This window comes from Felis catus, chromosome A2 (assembly GCF_018350175.1).
Source record: "Felis catus isolate Fca126 chromosome A2, F.catus_Fca126_mat1.0, whole genome shotgun sequence".
NCBI classification, from domain to species: Eukaryota; Metazoa; Chordata; class Mammalia; order Carnivora; family Felidae; genus Felis; species Felis catus.
This window is the reverse complement of record NC_058369.1, coordinates 96,247,859-96,267,357: the sequence shown is the minus strand read 5'-3', so window position 1 is coordinate 96,267,357 and position 19,499 is coordinate 96,247,859. Positions and strand designations below refer to the sequence as shown.

Below are 19,499 nucleotides of genomic sequence, written 5' to 3'. Positions count from 1 at the left end.
AGTCAATCAGCCAGTGGCCAAGATGAAATGGAATTTAGTAGCACTGGATTAAGAGACCACACTTTGAGAAACATTGATGTGGTGGCATGAAATTAAAGTGCTGGGAGATTTAGCCCGTGGTCCAATTCTGTACCTAAGTGATGTATTAAGGAAAATTATTTGATCTATAGAGTGCTTTTCTTAGGGATGAGAGAGGGTAAGAGACTTACTTATAGCCATACTTCTAGCTGTGGAACAGTGTGCTAAAGTCCATGTCTCTTGATGGTCAGCTGCTAAAAGAATTTGGGATAGAGGTGGTAAGATAGAAAACATCTTTAACTGTTTTTATTCCATTCTTCAGTGAAGTTCATTATAGACATAAGGGTATTATATTTATGAAATAATGAACCAAAAGTCTTAACACACATATGAAGATGCTGTATTGGCTAATAGGTAGGGATACTGATTTATATGTGATTCCTCTTGGATCCCTATCCCATGATCCAAACCTACTTTTTCTGATTTCCCTAGAGTTTTATCACTGCTAAAGTATTTCTTCCTGGGAAGAATCAGTGAGTCCTTTTTAAGCCAATGGCTTTTATAGATTGCATAGTCATTTCCAGTTTAGTTTGGGTCTCACTTCTTAGTGAAAAGTTATTGAACATTTACGGACACCTGTTAATATAGTGTCCTAGGAGCCTCATATATATGAAGGAAGAGTGACTAAAGCAGGCCCCTCTTTCAGAAGACGGGGCCATAGGGTAGCGAGTGGGTAAAGATGGAGAAAGTCTTCAGGAGTTCCAAGAGACAAGGCCAGAGAGCCAGGTGGGCTTTGTCTGAGGGCATTCTAGCATAAGACTAATCTGATGGGATCAGGTCTGCATGTTAAAAAGATCAAGCTAGCCAGAGAGTAAAGGGTAGATTTGAGGAATGAGATCAGTGGGGAGACAGTACAGTACATGTAAGCAAGGATGAGCACCAGCCTACTATAGTAGGGGTCTCACAGATGTAGGAATTATGTGAAAAAAAGTGACAAAACTTTACTGAGGGAGTCAGAAGAAGACTTGAATAAAAAGAGAGCCACAATATGTTGCAAAAAGGAAAGATTCAAAATTATAAAAGACTCCCCAAATTATAATTTCTTAAAAATTAGTGAAAGGTGTTTGTGGAAGGATATGAGAACTTAACAAAATGATCTTAAAATCGTTTGAGAACAATAACATGTAAGAATATCCAGGAATATTTTATAAAGAATGGAAAGAGGACACTTGCCCTACCAGATATGAACACAAATTCTAAATACTTAATTATTAAAGGAGAGAGATACCCTGTACCCTAAACAGAGCCAAACAAGTTAAAGTCCAGAAACAAGTTCAAGTAATTTAGAACATGATAAAAGTAGAATTTAAAAAGTGGGTAATTTGATAAATTAAAACTTCTGGCCAAAGATAGTATGTAAATAAAAGTAGAATACCACATGACCATTAAAAATTGAGCAGTAGACGAATGGATAAAGAAGTTGTGGTTTATATACACAATGGAATACTACATGGCAATGAGAAAGAATGAAATCTGGCCTTTTGTAGCAACGTGGATGGAACTGAGGAGTGTTATGCTAAGTGAAATAAGTCATACAGAGAAAGACAGATACCATATGTTTTCACTCTTATGTGGATCCTGAGAAACTTAACAGAAGACCATGGGGGAGGGGAAGGGGGGAAAAAGTTAGAGAGGGAAGGAGGCAAACCATAAGAAACTCTTAAAAACTGGGAATAAACTGAGGGTTGATGGGGGGGTGGGTGGGAGAGGAAAGTGGATGATGGGCATTGAGGAGGGCACCTGTTGGGTTGAGCACTGGGTGTTGTATGGAAACCAATTTGACAATAAATTTCATATTAAAAAAAACAAAAACAAATATAAAAAAAATTGAGCAGTAGACCTGTATTCATTGATGTGCAAATGAGAGTCCAGTATACATTATGTGAAAAAGGCAATTACAAAATCACATATACTAGTATTCCATTTATAAAAGGAAAATAACTTTCTATATGAGAATACATGTACAGAAAAATTATGGAAGGAACCATCAATGTGTTAATTGATTATGATTGTCTTTGGATGGGAGAATTGTGGGTGGTATTTTTTTTCCTTGTGTTTTGGCTTTTTTAACAGAACAAATATGTTTATTATGTTAATTATGCATTACATTTCTAATGAGAAACATAGAAGATCTTTTTATTTTGGAGAACAGTGAATAGGAGGGCGAGACCCAGTGTGAAATGCCATGGCAAGGTTAAGTGAGGAGTGGAATGTCCCATTGGTTGTGGCAAACAAGTGGTTATTGGTGATCTTGGAAGAGCTGCTGCATCTGCATTCATTGTAGTGATGTGATGTGGATGAGAATTAGGAAAATGTGCATTGCTGTGTAAAGATCCTTGTCTAAGAAAAGAAGAGGAGGGACTCCTGGCTGGCTCAATCCATGGAACATGTGACTCTTGATCTCAGGGTTGTGAGTTCGATCTCCTCGTTGGGTGTAGAGATCTTAAAAATAAAATCTTAAAAGAAAAAGGGGGCACCTGGGTAGCTCAGTCTGACTCTTGATTTCGGCTCAGGTCATGATCTCATGGTTCACAGGATCGAGCCCCCGTGTCAAGATTCTCTCTCTGCCTCTCCTGGGATTGTCTCCCCCCACACCCCCCCTCTGCCCTTCCCTCACTCATTCGTAAATAAATAAATAAATAAATAAATAAATAAATAAACAAACAAACTTAAAAAAAAAGAAGGGGGTCGCTTGGGTTGTTTATTGGTCAAGGGACAATAGAAAGGGAAGAAGTCCCAGGTGTAGTAGGGGAATGGCTAGTAGAGCAAGGGGAGGTACTTGAATAAGCTACACTGAATGAGATCCAGAGCATAAGGAGGGAGATGAATACTGTGTAGAAGGATGGAAACCTTTCCTACCAGAAGATAAAGAAGAAGGGTAGATGCCAGTGCTTTTAAATTTGTAGGTGGACACAGGGAGGTAATAGCATCCCCTTGATGGAATGAGTTTCTCTCTGTAGTGGAGTATAGGCTAGTGTGCTAAGAGAAGAAAGGGAGATCGTAAGTTAGGGAGACAGCAGTAGACATTCGGACTGGCCTATAAGGACAGCAAGAGAGCTTATTGGGGACCACGGGAGACTACCTGGTGGCACTATGGTAATCAGGATTTAAGACTGACTTCATATCGATAAGGGACACATACGTGATCATGCTCTACCCCTACCCCATAACAGCTGTCTGAATCACTGGTACAACAGCCAAGAAAGAGAGAGTGGTTGGGCTAACTGAGGATTAAGCTTTGTAAAGAAGATAAGATAAAATGACCAACAAGAGAGATGAGGGAATTGGCAGACCTAGCACATGGTGTGTGAAGAAGTTGCTCTCCAAATTTAATTAGTTATGCTGTCTGATAAGCTTATGTAAATTTAAGTGACATGTTGATATCCAAATAAATGTGATTAAAGTAACTTAAACTTTTTTTATTAAAAATATTTTATGTCAGAGTTGAGTAATAACACATTCCTAGTTTTAGCCATGGAAATAAATGGTAAATAATGGAATGGGGTTAATGATGTCAAAGGTCTCTGAAATTAAGGTACTAGCTAGGGCATCCTAGCTGCATAATGTTGAAGTCATGCAGGAAAATGGTGAGTGTAGGGTAGAGAGGATGAGCCATAGTCCCTGAGGAATATGGAGGATTGATAGCAAATGATAGCGATGAAGAAGAAAATGTTGTGACAACAAATGGAAGGAGGAATAAGTCTCAGAGAGAAAAAGATAACCCCCTGGAAGTGATAATTGGCAACAGGAAAAGAATGTTGATACAGGCCCCATGGTGGGCCAGGGGCAGGGTGTGGGGAGAGAGGCAGTGCACACTGGCAAAGAGGGCTCTGAATGAAAGATAGTGACCTTAACAGGTTTCAGTTGATACAATTTTAGTTAAGTTTGGTTTGTTAGAATAATTGTCAACTGCAAATTATGGAAGACTCAACAGAAAAAAAAAAAGCTTTAAATAAGGGCATTACTGTTAAAACTATAAGACCAGAGGTGGGCAACCTCAAAGTTGTTCAGCTATTCAGCAATGTCATAAAGACCCAGACTTTTTCTCTCATTTACACTCTGGCATTTTATGCGTACAGATGATGTCTCCCTTTGTGCTTCAGGATGGTTGCTACAACTGCAAGTTCAGGTCCTCAAGCAGCAGCATTTAGTGTAAGATGCACGGATAGGGAGTGGGGGCTGGGAGGTGAGGAGGAAGTACAGCAAGAATTTTCTACTGTGGTCCTCTTATAAAAGGGAAAAATACTTCCTGAAACTCTACAGCAGATTTGTCCATACGTCTCGCTGGCTAGGACTAGGTCTCATGTCTATCCCTAGATCAATTTCCAACAAATTTATGGGAATGTGATTAGCTTGGACCAATCATTCGTGGCTGGCAACCAACAATGTCTGCTACTGTAAACAAATAATAATATGCTCCACTCTGTGGAACAGAAAACCAACTTTTTGTAATACATTACCTCATTTGGAGAGGAGGGAAGTACTAAGGGAGGGGAAAATTCTCAAAAGAGGGAAATGAGAAGGAGAATGGGGAAAGATGAGAAGGTATTTTTCCAAATGCAGCCAATAGAGCATATTGTTTAAAGAAATTATAAAGAATATGTGTTGAAATGGGGATATATCCACAGTATGTGGTTAAATGTTTTTAAAAAGATTACAAAACAACGTGAATAGAACAGAAACCGTTTGGGTCATTAGTCAAAAACCTAGGCAGTTGTACTTTGTATTTTCTTATTTATGCAATGCTGATTTTTATATCCTGCTCTGAAAAAGTTATAATTAACATTGCTATTTGTAGTTTCAATTCCTGATGACTTTCCACTGTGAGTTAAAAATAGCCATTGCGGTGACGTAATGATTCCTTCTTTCAAACTGTCCACTTATTTAGTCATTACATTGTCCTTCAAGTACCAACATTTCCAGGCTTGGTGAAAATTAGTTATTTTCTTCTTCCTGGTTGGTTGAAATGGATTCTTTACTTACTTCAGCATTAGCATCACTCCCAGGAATGAATAATATATGGATTCTTTTCATTCTGTCTTTAGAATACACATTTTATTAATGAAATTGGCATACAAAGCCACTTTTATTATGCTTTTATCCAGTTGCCTAGAAGCAGTAAAAATAGAAAGTCAGCACTTGAAATTAGGGGCCTTGCCTTTGTTTCTGCTGAAGAGCTGGTGAGGAGCAGTGTTGCCCTCTGTTACCCATTCCCACCATCCCTGACCCACTGGGCACAGTGGTGATGTGACGGGGAATATGAGGCAGCTTGACTGCCCTTTTCTGAAACAAAGCTCACTCATGACTCTTGCAGCTCATCTCCACCAGGTCCTCCCACTTATTGCTTGCTTTGAATTCACCAATTACATCCTTCCAGGTGGTCTGAGGTTTTAAGGAACCTGCTTTAACCCCCCTCTCTTGCTTTTCCAAAATTTGTTTTGCCCTTTGTGATTTTGGGTGAAGCATTCTTTGGGTATTCCTGAGGACCAAAACAAGAAGTAGGGGGGGGATCTGTTTATAAAGCAGTCTTTGCAGCCCATTGTTATCGTTGTGAATTGATCAGTGAAAGCTTGAAGGAGCTTCTGTCAAGTTTTGAAGTAGAGTAAAAGGTGTGTACTGTACAGTGAGCTTGATGTGGTGACAACAGCAGATTCTCCTTGAGCACAGAAATCAGAGTGAGTGACATCGCCAGTGAGTGTATGACCTGCTGAATGATCCAGATATGGCTCTGTCATTCACTACTCCGTTGCTTATGTAGAATATTGTACCATACTTTGTAGGAGAACTGTGATTTTAAAAGATCCTGAGACTGCATCTAGCAATTCCACTTCTGGGTGTGTGTGTGTGTGTGTGTGTATCTCCCAAATAATTGAAAGCAAAGTTGCAAAGAGATATATGTATACCTGTGTTCATAGCAGCATTATTAACCGTAACCAGAAGGTGGAAACCACCCATATGTCCCTCAACACATGAATGGATAAGCAAAATGTGGAATATACATACAATGGAATATTATTCAGCCTTAAAAAAGAAGGACATTCTGACATATGCTACAACATGGATGAATCTTGAAGACATTATGCTAAATCACAAAAATACAAATACAGTATGATTCCAATTACATGAGGTATCTACAGTAGTCAAATTCATAGAGTATAAGAGTGGTTGCCAGGACCTGGAGAGAAGAGAATAATAGGGAATTGTTCAATAGGTATAGTTTAAGTTTTGCACGATGGAAAAGTTCTGGAGATTGCACAACCTTGCACAACAAGGTGAATATACTTAGTACTGAATTATATACTCAAAAATGGTTAAGTTGGTAAATTTTATGTTATGCGTATTTTACCACAATTAAGAATTTTAAAATAGGGGCACCTGGGTGGCTCAGTTGGTTAAGCGTCCGACTTTGGCTCAGGTCATGATCTCATGGTTCGTGAGTTCAAGCCCCACGTCAGGCTTTCTGCGGACAGTTCAGAGCCTGGAACCTATTTCAGATTCTTTGTCTCCCTCTCTCTCTCTGCCCTCCCCTGCTCATGTTCTCTCTCTCTCTCCTCAAAAATAAATAAACATTAAAAAAAATTTAAAACCAGCATTTTAAAATACATAGTCTTAATCAGCATAAACAAAAAAGGATCCTGGGCCTAGCCCATGTTGTTGTCATTATTATTAAAGTGCTCTACTTTTTTTTTTTTTTTCAACGTTTTTATTTATTTTTGGGACAGAGAGAGACAGAGCATGAACGGGGGAGGGGCAGAGAGAGAGGGAGACACAGAATCAGAAACAGGCTCCAGGCTCTGAGCCATCAGCCCAGAGCCTGATGCGGGGCTCGAACTCACGGACCGCGAGATCGTGACCTGGCTGAAGTCGGACGCTTAACCGACTGTGCCACCCAGGCGCCCCTACTTTTTTTTTTTTAATGTTTATATAATTAATTTATTTTTATTTTATTTTATTTTATTTTATCTTATTTTATTTTATTTTTATTTTATTTTATTTATTTTTTTTGAGAGAGAGAGAGAGAGAGAGAGAGAGCGAGCACAAGCCGGGGAGGGACAGAGAGAGAGGGAGACACAGAATCCAAATTAGGCTTCAGGCTCCAGGCTCTGAACTGTCAGCACAGAGCCCCATGCAAGACTTGAACTCAGGAACTGTGAGATCAGGATGCTTAACTGACCGAGCCACCCAGGCGCCCCCGAAGTGCTCTACTTTCTTTGTGGCTTTCCCATCACCCTTTCTATGTAGGCTGTCATGATCTTTTATTTCTATTCCTAATGCTAACCCCCTACCTTAAACCAGAATGTTGTCAGTTTAATTTAAGATACCTTTGTTGTATGTAATCCATTTTAGACTGTAGACTCCTGTAACATCCTTCATAGGAAACAAACTGGATAGGAGGCTTTTGTAGGAAACAACAAATCATTAGGAAGGTACTTCTATCAAAACTTGAATAACAAATTTGAAGACTGTAGTTTACACATTATAAGGAGAAAAAAATGATTATCATTGACTATAGCTTGTACATGTCTTTTTTTAGTTCTTTTTTTTTTTTTTTTAACATTCATTTATTTTTGAGAGAGAGAGAGACAGAGCATGAGCAGGGGAGGGGCAAAGAGAGAGAGGGAGACACAGAATCCAAAGCAGGCTCCAGGCTCTGAGCTGTCAGCACAGAGCCCGATACAGAGCTTGAGCTCACAAACTGTGAGATCATGATCTGAGCCAAAGCCAGACACTTAACTGAGAGGGAAAGAGGGAGAGAGAATCCAAAGCAGGCTCCATACTCAGCATAGAGCTCAACATGGGGCTCGATCCCACCACCCTGGGATCATGACCTGACCCATAATCAAGAGTCATACGCTCAACCGACTGAGCCACCCATGTGCCCCTTATTTTTAGTTTTTAGACTATTGATGTACATTTTTGTTGCTAAAATCTTGAGGATGTGACTACATCACATAGATCTATCCAAAAACCCAGAATTGTCTATTGAAAGCTGTCATTTCTGTGATTTACTATATGATATAAATTAGATGTTTTCATTATCTTTTGGAACTAATTATACTTTGTAGTTGGGGGAAAAAAAAAACCCAATGAAAAATCTTTTTCCCATTAGGAAAGCTTGAGGTAACTTTTCAGCTGGCTTGTTTGTTTTGTTTGTAAAGAAATAACAGGATTAAACTTGTAGAACACCTAAAAGAAATGATTACAAGGCTTTACAGATTTGTGGTATTCAGACTAAAGTCTGGAATCTTCCTAGGGGGGTTGCCAAGGACAAAACCCCACCCAAAGTCCCTGGGAGCCAGACTTCATTCCATGATGGGGTCCTGTTGAAACATGCTTCCATGGCACGTGTTTCAGAAAGATACAGAGTGATGGCCCCAAGTGACTGTTTATCTGTCATGAGTATGACTAGATGTTTAAACCTCTTCCACCAGAATTGTGCACTGAAACGTAAAAAGGTTTTAAACCTGTGTTTAACTTAAAGAGCCTTAATTGGCAGTATCCGTAGTCTCACTGCATTGCATCATCAGGATTACTGTGAAATATTTGCGTCTTGTATAAAACAGATTAATTGAGATTAAAATCTTGAGGAGCTAATTTAAACGTATGTCTCACGATACTATAAACTGAGATAGAACAGATAATAAGCTTAAGTAGAGAATCCTTTGAAATATCTTTGATCCAAGCACTTCTTGTGATTCTGAAGTAAAGGTGTTTTTTCCTGCCTTGTTTACTGTTACAGTTTATTCATTCATATAATTCTCAGGAATTGGGACCACATCTTCTTCTTTGTGACTGGAGTCCCCAACATAGCTGCATATATTTTCCCTTTGAGGTTAGGTGTTCCAGTGAATGATGGTTAAAGGTTGAGGAGGGTCCCCAAATCACACTTCTTACAAGTCTATAAAGTGTATCAACCTACCTTACAGTTGAATTACTGAAGATCATGAGACTTGGGCAAAATTTTTCAGATCATTTAATTCAAAGCTCACATAGTTCAAAAAACTCTTATAGCTGGGTATTGTAGGTTTAAAAGAAAGCCCAGTTTGCTCAACAAAAATATTTTTTAAATAGCCTAATAAAATCTAAAGAATGTTAATTCTTATGTAAAACCAACTTACCATATATCTGTAAGCATCATTTACATGGAATCAATGTTAGTGTAATTATACCGGTTGGCACTATTTAAACTATGCTGGTGGTAATAGTTATAATGGAGCAAGTCTCTTTCCTGTGCCCTAGTGTTTAAATGAAGGAGAACTAAACTCTGGGTATAAGTTCCAAAATAACACAGCTATTGGGACACCTGGGTGGCTCAGTCAGTTAAGTGTCAGACTCTTGATTTCAGCTCAGGTCATGATCTCTCAAGTTGGTGAGATGGAGCCCCGCATCAGGTTCTGTGCTGACAGCACAGAGCCTACTTGGAATTCTCTCTCTCCCTCTTTGCCCCTCCCCCACTCAGGCGCGCGCGCGCTCTCTCTCTCTCTCTCTCTCTCTCTCTTTCAAAATAAATAAATAAACTAAAAAAAAAATAAATAACCCAACTAAAACCAAATAGTAATTACTATGGCATATCCCAGGGAGGAAAATCATGTAGTCATTAAAAGTCATATTGTATTGGGGCACCTGGGTGTCTTATTTGGTTAAGCATCCAACTCTTGATTTTGGCTCAGGTCGTGATCTCACAGTTCTTGAGATCAAACCCCACATAGGGCTCTGCACTAACAACATGGAGCCTGCTTGGGATTCTCTCTCGCCCCCTCTCTCTCTGCCTCTCTTCTCTCTTTCTCTCTCTCAAAATAAATAAATAAACATTTAAAATAAAATAAAAATGAAGAGGTTAGAGTGGGAGAGAGCCAAAGCATAAGAGACTCTTAAAAACTGAGAACAAACTGAGGGTTGATGGGGGGTGGGAGAGAGGGGAGGGTAGGTGATGGGCATTGAAGAGGGCATCTTTTGGGATGAGCACTGGGTGTTGTATGGAAACCAATTTGACAATAAATTTCATATATCAAGATAAATAAATAAATAAAAATAAAATAAAAATCATATTGAGTTAAAAAAAGATACATTGCAGAAGAATTTTGTTGAAGTGGCAAAACATTCATAATGAATTATTAAATGTTTTTAAAAATCACAAAATAATGTGTACAGAATAATCATTTTTATTTATAAATATATTTATATATTAGTATTATTTGTATGTGCTATACATTATTTAGCACATATTTAATATGTAAATATATATTTATACCTACAAATACAATAATAGCTGTAATTTTGAAAGACAAGACAAAAATTATTTAACAGTGAAGTTTTCTCTGTTCTCTGAGTGATAGGATTTTGAGTAATTTCGATTCTTCCTCTGGATTTGTAAAAAATTTTGTTAAGTTTCTGCATTAAACATATACCAGTTTAATAATTAAGAAAGATGTAGTATGTCCTATATAAGTGAATACACAAGTAAAAGCAATACACACTTTTTTTTATTATTAAATATAATTTATTGTCAGATTGGTTTCCATACAACACCCAATGCTCATCCCAACGGGTGCCCTCCTCAGTGTTGTTGGTTTTTTTGTTTTTATTTTTTTTTACTCTGTGGATCAGCCTTTTTATAAATTTAGATGGGCTTTATTATTAATGAGTTCAAATTTCAAAATTTTTATTCTGCTAATTGGCCGCTTAAACTGTTTGAACACGAAAAAATGAACCAAACAGATTTATTCTTTGTGCAGTTTTACGTGGTTGATGTTCAGCATGTAAGAAGTTATAGGCGACAAGTCAGCATGGCATTACTTTAGGTTAGTCAAGCTGTTTAAACTCCAGGGCTTACAAGTCGTGTGCATACGTTTCCAGTAGTGACGGATTTGCCCCAGTAGACTTTTGTTAACATCGCACACTTCGTTTTCACACTGGAAGTGTGTGCATTGAGAGGTGTGTGACCTGCAGTGGTTCTCAGGTCTTGAAGAACTGACCCTCGACAGTGCAGTCTTCTGCAAGGGTTTTGTCCTTGAAAACTTAGAAGGTAAACCCTGCCCATTCAGAATATCCATTGAGGTGCATCAGAAAGGATTCTAGTACACCTGTCATTCATTACACACCACTGCTTAGTCCTTTGTTCACCGAGCTTGTGGCACTGGCCACATTTTCTTACGGATGTTTGTGACTCTGTCTCCCCCTGGGAAATGGGACACTTTAATGACTGTCATTCATTGAATGCTTAATATGTGCCAGAACTGCACTGCCCCTGTTTGCATACATTACTTCATGTAATCTCATTACATTATTTTTAAAAAGTAAGCACTGTTTTCTCTTAGTTTTATGGAATATTGAGGTTTTGGTTTTAAACAAGCCAGGATGTAAAGACAGAACCCCCAGCTCTGAAGGAAGAACCAGTACCATAACCCAATAACCAAGTATGGTCCAGCTAGTGAACAAATGTGTCCTTGCAGCCCCTGCCAGCTGTGAAGCCCATGATACTGCCTTACCATTTCTCTAACCCTTATGTGAACAAAATAATTCCATCCTCCCTTGTTTCGCACGATATATGGGGGGTAGGTCAAAGATTTCAAGGATCAAATGCTCAGGGTCTTAAATTCCTACTTTCAGACACTGTTTCTGAGTTTTAAATCTTATAATTTACGGGTTCCAAAGTTAGAAGAAGATGTGACATTAGTTTTTTTTCTGAATATCCCCCATTCTCCATTCCATAAGTGGTAATAGCTACCATTTATTGAATGCTTACCACTGCGTTAAGTGCTTTACAAACAGTGATCCTAGAAAGTAGGCTTTGTTGCATTCTCATTTTACAGACAGGAGAATTGAGGCTCAGCAAGATTAAATGGCTTACCTGGCTTTACATGCTCATTTGATCATTGATCTAATAAAGGAGTGCACTGGGAATTTGAATTTGAACTCACTTTTTCTAGACTATAGTTTGATCAACACTATTTCTTGAATAGTGGTGTTACTTTGGGCTAATTACAAACACCTGTTTCTTGGCCTATAAAATGAGGTAATGATATTATTTACCTCAGTGTTTCGTTGTTCACTGAGTTTCTAAACAGAAAGTGTTTAGAGTGGTGGTTGACCTGTAGTGACTGCTTAGTGTTAGGTGCTATAAAAATAATAGGAATTACTGGGGCGCCTGGGTGGCTCAGTTGGTTAAGCGTCCGACTTCAGCTCAGGTCATATCTCATGGTTGGTTAGTTCGAGCCCCGCATCGGGCTGTGTGCTGACAGCTCGGAGCCTGGAGCCTGCTTCGGATTCTGTGGCTCCCTCTCTCTCTCTCTGCCCCTCCCATGCTCATGCTGTGTCTCTCAATAATAAATAAATGTTTAACAAAGTTTAAATAATAGGAATTACCATTAATATTACCATTTACTGGATTTTAATTGTTGAAATAAAAAATTAAATCATATAAAAGTATATGAAGTAAAAAGTGTCTCCCTTCCCACCACCTACTTCCTCTCCCCAGCATGAACTACAGACACCAGTTTGGTATTTATCTTCCAGAATATCTCCTATGCCATCTGAACCTATTTTTAAATTTTCCTTTCATTAATAAAATACAGGCTGATGTGAAATTTTTTTGTAGTGACCTTGAGAATAGTGGACTGGAGAGATGGAAAGGGAGACGAATTCATTTATTCAGCAAATACCCGTCAAGTACTTCCAACACAAAGGATTCAGTATGTTAAATTTATTGTGACAGTTTATTGATTTTCTTTTTTGTTTGTTTGTTTTATTTAGGATATGATGTTTCAGCTTCTCCGAGGTCTGGACTTTCTTCATTCTCACCGAGTAGTGCATCGTGATCTAAAACCGCAGAACATTCTGGTGACCAGCAGCGGACAAATAAAACTGGCTGACTTTGGCCTTGCCCGCATCTACAGTTTTCAGATGGCTCTTACCTCAGTGGTGAGTAAGAAAGTGCTATTCTTTCATTAGGTTTGTTTCCTCTTTTAAATGATGAACTTCCCCATACCATGCCCCTAATATTATTACTGCCCATGGTCACTTGGGGGACAGAATGGAGCCTGGGTGGCTCAGTCAGTTGAGTGTCTGACTTCAGCTCAGGTCATGACCTCACAGTTCATGAGTTTGAGCCCCACGTCAGGCTCTGTGCTGACAGCTCAGAGCCTGGAGCCTGCCTCAGATTCTGTGTCTCCCTCTCTCTCTCTCTCTGTTCTCTCCCACTGTGCTCTGTCTCTCTCTCAAAAATAAATAAACATTAAAATAAATAAACAAACAAACAGGGCTAGGAAGAAAGGGTTTTGCTTACAACTACAGATATATCCAGGCTGGGCTTGCCATGAATAGGACCTGTTGCAAAAATAGTCTGTTACATTGTAGCCGCTAGAAAAGACTCAGTTACAGGTTTCCAAATGTTTTTTGCCATAACCACTATTTCCAGAGCTGCATATGCAAAGTCTGGGGAAATACAGCTCAAGGGTTAGGGAAGAAGGGCGTCAGGAACATTGACCTGTCTGTAGTGACCTGGTTTGAGAAACAGCTAGGTACCTGCAAAGGTGTGTGAAGGCGTTCTTCTGGAGCTGTGTTGCTGTGAAGATACTAAATTTATAGTAAACTTGGATAGCCCATGAACAAGCAGCACCCCACACCCCACACCCCACATCCCACACTGGGGGAAGCCTTCATCCAAGCCAAAATACAAAGAGCAAACCCAAGGCCCTATGTTGGCAGAGAATGACAGTTACGGCATCCTGTTTATTTGGTCTCATTCAGACACAAAACCATAATAAGCTATTGACTTCGGTTACCTTCTATTTCTCCTTCTAGTTCATTGTTTCTGAGATGAATTTTTGTGAAATTCTGCACCCAGAGTATAAAAAGAGCCCAGAAGTAGGCACCAGTAACTCTTCCCTTTGAAAGACCTGTTTTACATACAGTGAATTCATGCAGAGATACAAAAAGCCAAGGAATGTCCCTTTACTGTGCCACTTATTTGGGATAGGAGTTTGATGCTGAGCATCCCTTGGGATCCGTGAACACTATAAAAATTGCCCTCAAAGCATTAGATTAAGCCTTAAGAAAAGGAATCCTCTTGGGTCAGTATGTTATTTTTCACCTGGTCTATCTTTAGCCTCTAAGTGATTCTCAGTCAGGGGCAGCACTGCCCTGGGTGGAGGGCACAGCTGAGAAATGGATGGCAGCATCTTTGGTCATCTTAATGACTTGGGGAATGGCAGTGGCCACAAGGAGGCTGGTATTCTGCCTACCAAAGAATTGTTTACTGAAATTCCAGTAATGCCTCAACTGAGAAATAAACAGCAGGGGAGTTGGAAATTTTCTAAGAGAGATAATTTGTCTTAGAACAACATTCAGTTTACAAAAGTATTCCATTTCCTCACCTCCAAAATATGGATACTACAACCTGGACACTTAAGACCAGGTACTTTGGCAACTTTCGCAACATTGTGTACTTTACCTAGGGCCGTCAGAAGTTTTACAGAGGATTCCTTGGAGTGTGTCACCATTGTTAAAAGAGAAATCATACTTGTTTTCTCTTTGCCCATCACTTTTGAGAAGACAAGGCACAAGATGGTATTTAAAGGATACGCCTCAGCTTTGGGCTGGGTCAAGGGAGCCCTTGTATTCTTACATAATCACAGCAGAAATGCTGAGTATGTGTGTTTCCTCACTGGGAAGGGTTAGGTAGGCTGCGAGCTTCCTTAGAATGTAGTTGCAGTCCCTGAGGAAAAGCTTAAATAGGCTTTGTGATCCCTGTGGTCATCAGAGGTAGCAGATGGAAGGAACTGATCTTAGGTACATTAATTGAGGGAAAGATGAGCCATAACTGAGACAGACGCTTTATTTTGATCACCCCCAAATGGGCACAAAGAATCACAAATAAAAACAGGAAACTCAGTTGGTTTTGTTTTGTTTTTGTTTCTTTTTTGCTTATTAAATTTGAGGAATGATAGCCCAGCTTGTGCGTAACATCAATTAACATTCCATTCTTGCTGACAGTGGATATGTTCAGACAGGAAAATGTAGACAAATTATTTCATAGAGAAAAGGGGAAAGGCAGTCGTAAATACCTGATTTTTCAGTGTCTGGTTTGTACTGCATACTCTATTTCTTATAGTGACATAAAGTAAAAAATACTAGCAACCAGGAAAGACACTGTGAACAGATTTGACTTTTTTTGCAAGAATGATAGCTGGAATTTCATGCCAGTAATAAAGCTTATGATTCCTAAAGGTCACTGCATTTAAAACTTTTCCCATTGTTTTGTCTTTTTCGATTTAGGGAAAATCCACTTAGTATCGTGATGCATGTAATTTACGTACAAATGGCAATGTATAAAGACTTAGAAGCACAGTTTTTCAGACTGAACTGGTATTTATTTTTAGAATTTCTTGAAGAGAAAAAGACTGCACTCCACTTCCTGGAAATACACATTTTTTAGTGGGCTATGTCATACCGGACCTGGGAATCAACTTAATCTGTGGAATGTTAAAGGAATTACAAGTTAACTGATTCGAAACTGACATCTTACAGCCATGAGAAATGCTTATCTATTAGTCATCTTCCAAACCTGACTCAAATGTCCCCTTCTGGTACTCCATACAGAAATCAATCCCACCTTCGTCCCTCAGTGTTTCCAGAGTAACATCTTATTAATGTCCTTCATAATACTGCTTTCTGTTTTGTTTGTAATTATTTTGGGAGTCTGATATATCAGGCTGTAAGCTCCTTGAAGGAATTAGCCTTAGAGGTAGAAATTTAGGACAATTGTTGTAAGTCTGGTCCATAGTTGTAGCTGTAGGTGGTGCATAACTTAGGGTGTATAAAAAATGATGAAGCTTGTCTTCATCTGATAGGGGAGGGTTAAGTGTCCTTTAGATGCCTGACTTCACAGGGATGCCTCCAGCATGACACTCAGATGTCTTTAGAGAGTATTGAATACTTGCTGCTCAGTATACAATCAGACATGCATGTGTACCCATACAGAGAAACGGTGTTTATACCTATTTATTCAAAGGTTATAGAATTAAGATGTGAATGGCTACCATGGATACCTTAGACTCAGGCAAGAGGGGCCCCTGGCCTGGATCTCATACTTTATTTTTACTTTATGTTTGTTTATTTTGAGAGAGAAAGCAAGAGCATTCAAGCAGAAGAGGGGCAGACAGAGAGAGAGGGAGAGAGAAAATCCCAAGCAGGCTCCGTGCTGTCAGTGCGGAGCCCCGTGTGGGGCTCCAACTCATGAACCGTGAGATCATGATCTGAGCCGAAGTCAAGATCCGGACGCTTAACTGACTCAGCCATTCAGTCACCCCTCTCATACATTAGAGGAGCCTGCACTGGCCCCTCTCCAGCCAGGCCTCCATTCATGGAGCGTGGATTCCAAGGTGCAAGGCATATTCCAGCTAGAGCCTGAGACCCCTGACCCTCTGTTGCCTCGCTCAGGGCATTGGAGTTCCCTGACTGACAGAGAACTGCATGGACTTGCCTCAGGTCCTTCCTCCTGAGAGCAGATTGCACCACTTGTGTGTTCACCCAAGTCAGACAGCAACGGTTCGCAGTCATACGGGCAGAGTGTGGACGTTTGGATTGGAGTGTCCGTAAATATGTGCCTGAGACCCCTTGTGGTCCAAGAAGGATCTGGGTCTGCAAACAGCGGGAGGGCCCATTACACTTGCCACCTGACATGGGTTCTTTTTAGCAGCAATTTCTCTGAAACCGTGAAAATCAACTCCTGTGACCTGTCTTGAAATATTGCCTGTGTGGGAAACCGAAGAGAGTAAGGGAAGGTTCTTTCCATTGCACATAAGTAATGCACGCAAGAGTCATGACTCATGTGGTTCTATGATCTCGGTGACAGAAGTGTTTTGAGACTATGTGCTTATTCAGTAAAATGACTACAAGGCTAGCTAAAATTATATTTAGAGTCATTTTAAACTTGCCATTTCTAAGTACTTCCCATGTCAGATGCATTGTACGGTGCACCTCATTTTTGTCTGTCAAGATCAAAGAGAAATGGAGAGCAACCACTCAGCCAATGATCATCCGTGATTGTGCAGGCAGGTCTGACAGGGAGTCTGAGAAGCAGAACCTAGGACACCACCACTAGCCCGAGGATGACTATGATAATCATGAAGCACGGTGAGCAGTGGCTCAGGGAGGGAGCAGTCTTCATATCTCTATGATGCAAAATCTTTACTATTTTTTTTTCTAAATTGGATCATACATCATGCAGGGTGACACCATTGCTGTTAGATCCAGTGTTTGGAGAACTCTTTATCAACCATCTCATTTTGGAAGTAAGGAAGCTGACACTGCGCAGGCCGTTTGTGGCCAGGTTAGGTCTGAATTCACCAGATAGACTGTAAATAGCTTGGGGAATTCTAACATCTATATTCTGGCTCTTACCTACCATCCCCTTTCCCTTCCTCTTCACACCATAGGCTCCAGTACTTCAGGGGACATCAGACTATTTTCTGTGGAATTATTGGGTCTGCAAAGGGCATCCAGAGATTCCACAAGTGTCCCAATAGTCTGTTTTCTAAAATGTATTTTAAGTTTTGTTAACATTGTAATTAAAAAACAACTAGGTCATGCCACATTTAGACACAAGGTAGAGGCATAAAGGGAGGGAACTTAACACCTCCTGGTTAACTTACTTTCTATGCAGACCTCAGAATAAAACTTCTGCCGCACTTGTGCAGACTGGAACATCTTGTAAATGTATCGTTGCTTAGGAAGCACCAAGCATTCTCTTGATTCGGTCCTGTGGGTGTCCGCCCCCTTAAAATCACACAGATGCATAGCTGCAACAGTGACATGCCGTGCTGCACTCGCTGTACATCAGACTATGTCAAGGGCCATCCAGAGCAATGCCAGTGTTGATGTGTTTATATCCAGATGTAATTGCCAGAACACCCAGACAGTTATAACGAGCCAGTCACTCCCTAGGACAGTCACGAGAAATCTGCCCATGGATAGAGACAAGACCGCCGCGCCTTAAAATGAGGTCGTTCCTTTTACCGTCTCTAACTTTTCACGTGCTGAGATAAAGTCCAGGAATGGCCTGCCATAAACCAGTTTCTGCTCTGCAGTGAACAGTCTTACAGCTCATTTGGACAGTATATTTGGAGGGCCTTTATCCAACCCTTAGACAAAAGGTACAATTAGCATTTTTCCCCCAAATGCCTGTGTGTAGTACACATAGTTTGGAGAAAAAAATCCACATTGTACTGTAATGGAAGAGTAAGCAAGTTTTCCGTCTTTTTAGTGACTTAATGACATTCTCACTAAGCTGAATTATATTCCCCTTCTCCAAAGGTCTGTTTTTCCATATCATCTGTCCTATTAAGAGGCACTTGTGTTCTGAAAACATCTTCCACTCCAGAAATCACCAGTGACAACAAGTAAATAATAAACATGGGAAGACCTTTCTTTGACAGCTCTACAAATTGGAAGAATTCACCTGGGTTTTGTTTTTTTGTTTTGTTTTGTTTTGTTTTTATGTGGAACTTACTGATGATCATTCATCTATTTAATACCACAAGTATTACAAAAATTAGAATTGCTTACAACCCATTCTTGGCCTCCAGCAATACATGGTTCCCTACTCTCCCCCTAGTTTGGTAGCATTCGGTAAATACTGAAGGAATCTTGCAGATTCAGAAACCTTTGGTAAGCCTAAGGGAGAAGAGTAATGAAATGGAGTTGTAACATTCAGTCAACAAATAATTACTGATGACTTTCCACGTGCCAAGCATTGTCCATGAACCTCAGAGATGATGGGGACTAGAAATGGGCACGGTCTTTGCTCTCCTGGAGCCCATCATCAAAATGAGGAGACAGATCTTCGTCACATAGTCACACAAAGGGATGTATAGTTAGAAACCAAAGTGCACTAAAGGAAAGGAACACGCTTCTATCAGGCCCTGTGTCTCAGGAGCCCTCACAGGCTGGGGTCAGGAAAGCTCTCCCTGCTCACCCCTGCCAGAATGTGAGATGCTTGGAGGGTCTCCTGTCGGAACCTGCCTGGATGCAGGCCCCGTGGATGTGCACATCACACAATCTGCACTCGTTTTCTCTGTTGATGCTTGGAGTAGTTCACTTTCCAGCAGCAAGTGGGTACCGCCAGGCTGACACAGTGAAGCAGGACCAGAGATAGGAGAACAGTATCATCTTTTACAGGAGAAAGTAAATTGTTTATGCTTGTTTCCTCTTCGTGCGTGTTGTATTTACTATGGAGACCTGGCAAGGTTTGTGCCTCAGCTTGGGCAGCTGAGTTACTCCCACAGAAGCCTGCAAATGCTGCCAGTGCATACTGAGTAAATCAAACGAAGAGCATGAATCGAGTATAATGGAAAAAACCCAAAGCCCTGTCGCCTCAGCACCTCAGCGAAAGTGCAGGACAAACCTCTGAAGCCGGAAAG

The 19,499-nt window shown here is 40.1% G+C and overlaps 1 protein-coding gene across 2 annotated transcripts in view; it reads left to right on the top strand.

The window, feature by feature from the left end:
* The window catches only part of CDK6 (cyclin dependent kinase 6), a 258,001-nt gene that overhangs the window by 106,861 nt on the left and 131,641 nt on the right, over positions 1-19,499 (top strand). For both annotated transcript variants that reach the window (XM_045052382.1, XM_003982756.5), the window contains exon 4: positions 12,832-12,999. In XM_045052382.1, coding sequence (XP_044908317.1) covers positions 12,832-12,999 — 168 coding nt within the window. The remainder of the gene's footprint in view (positions 1-12,831; positions 13,000-19,499) is intronic.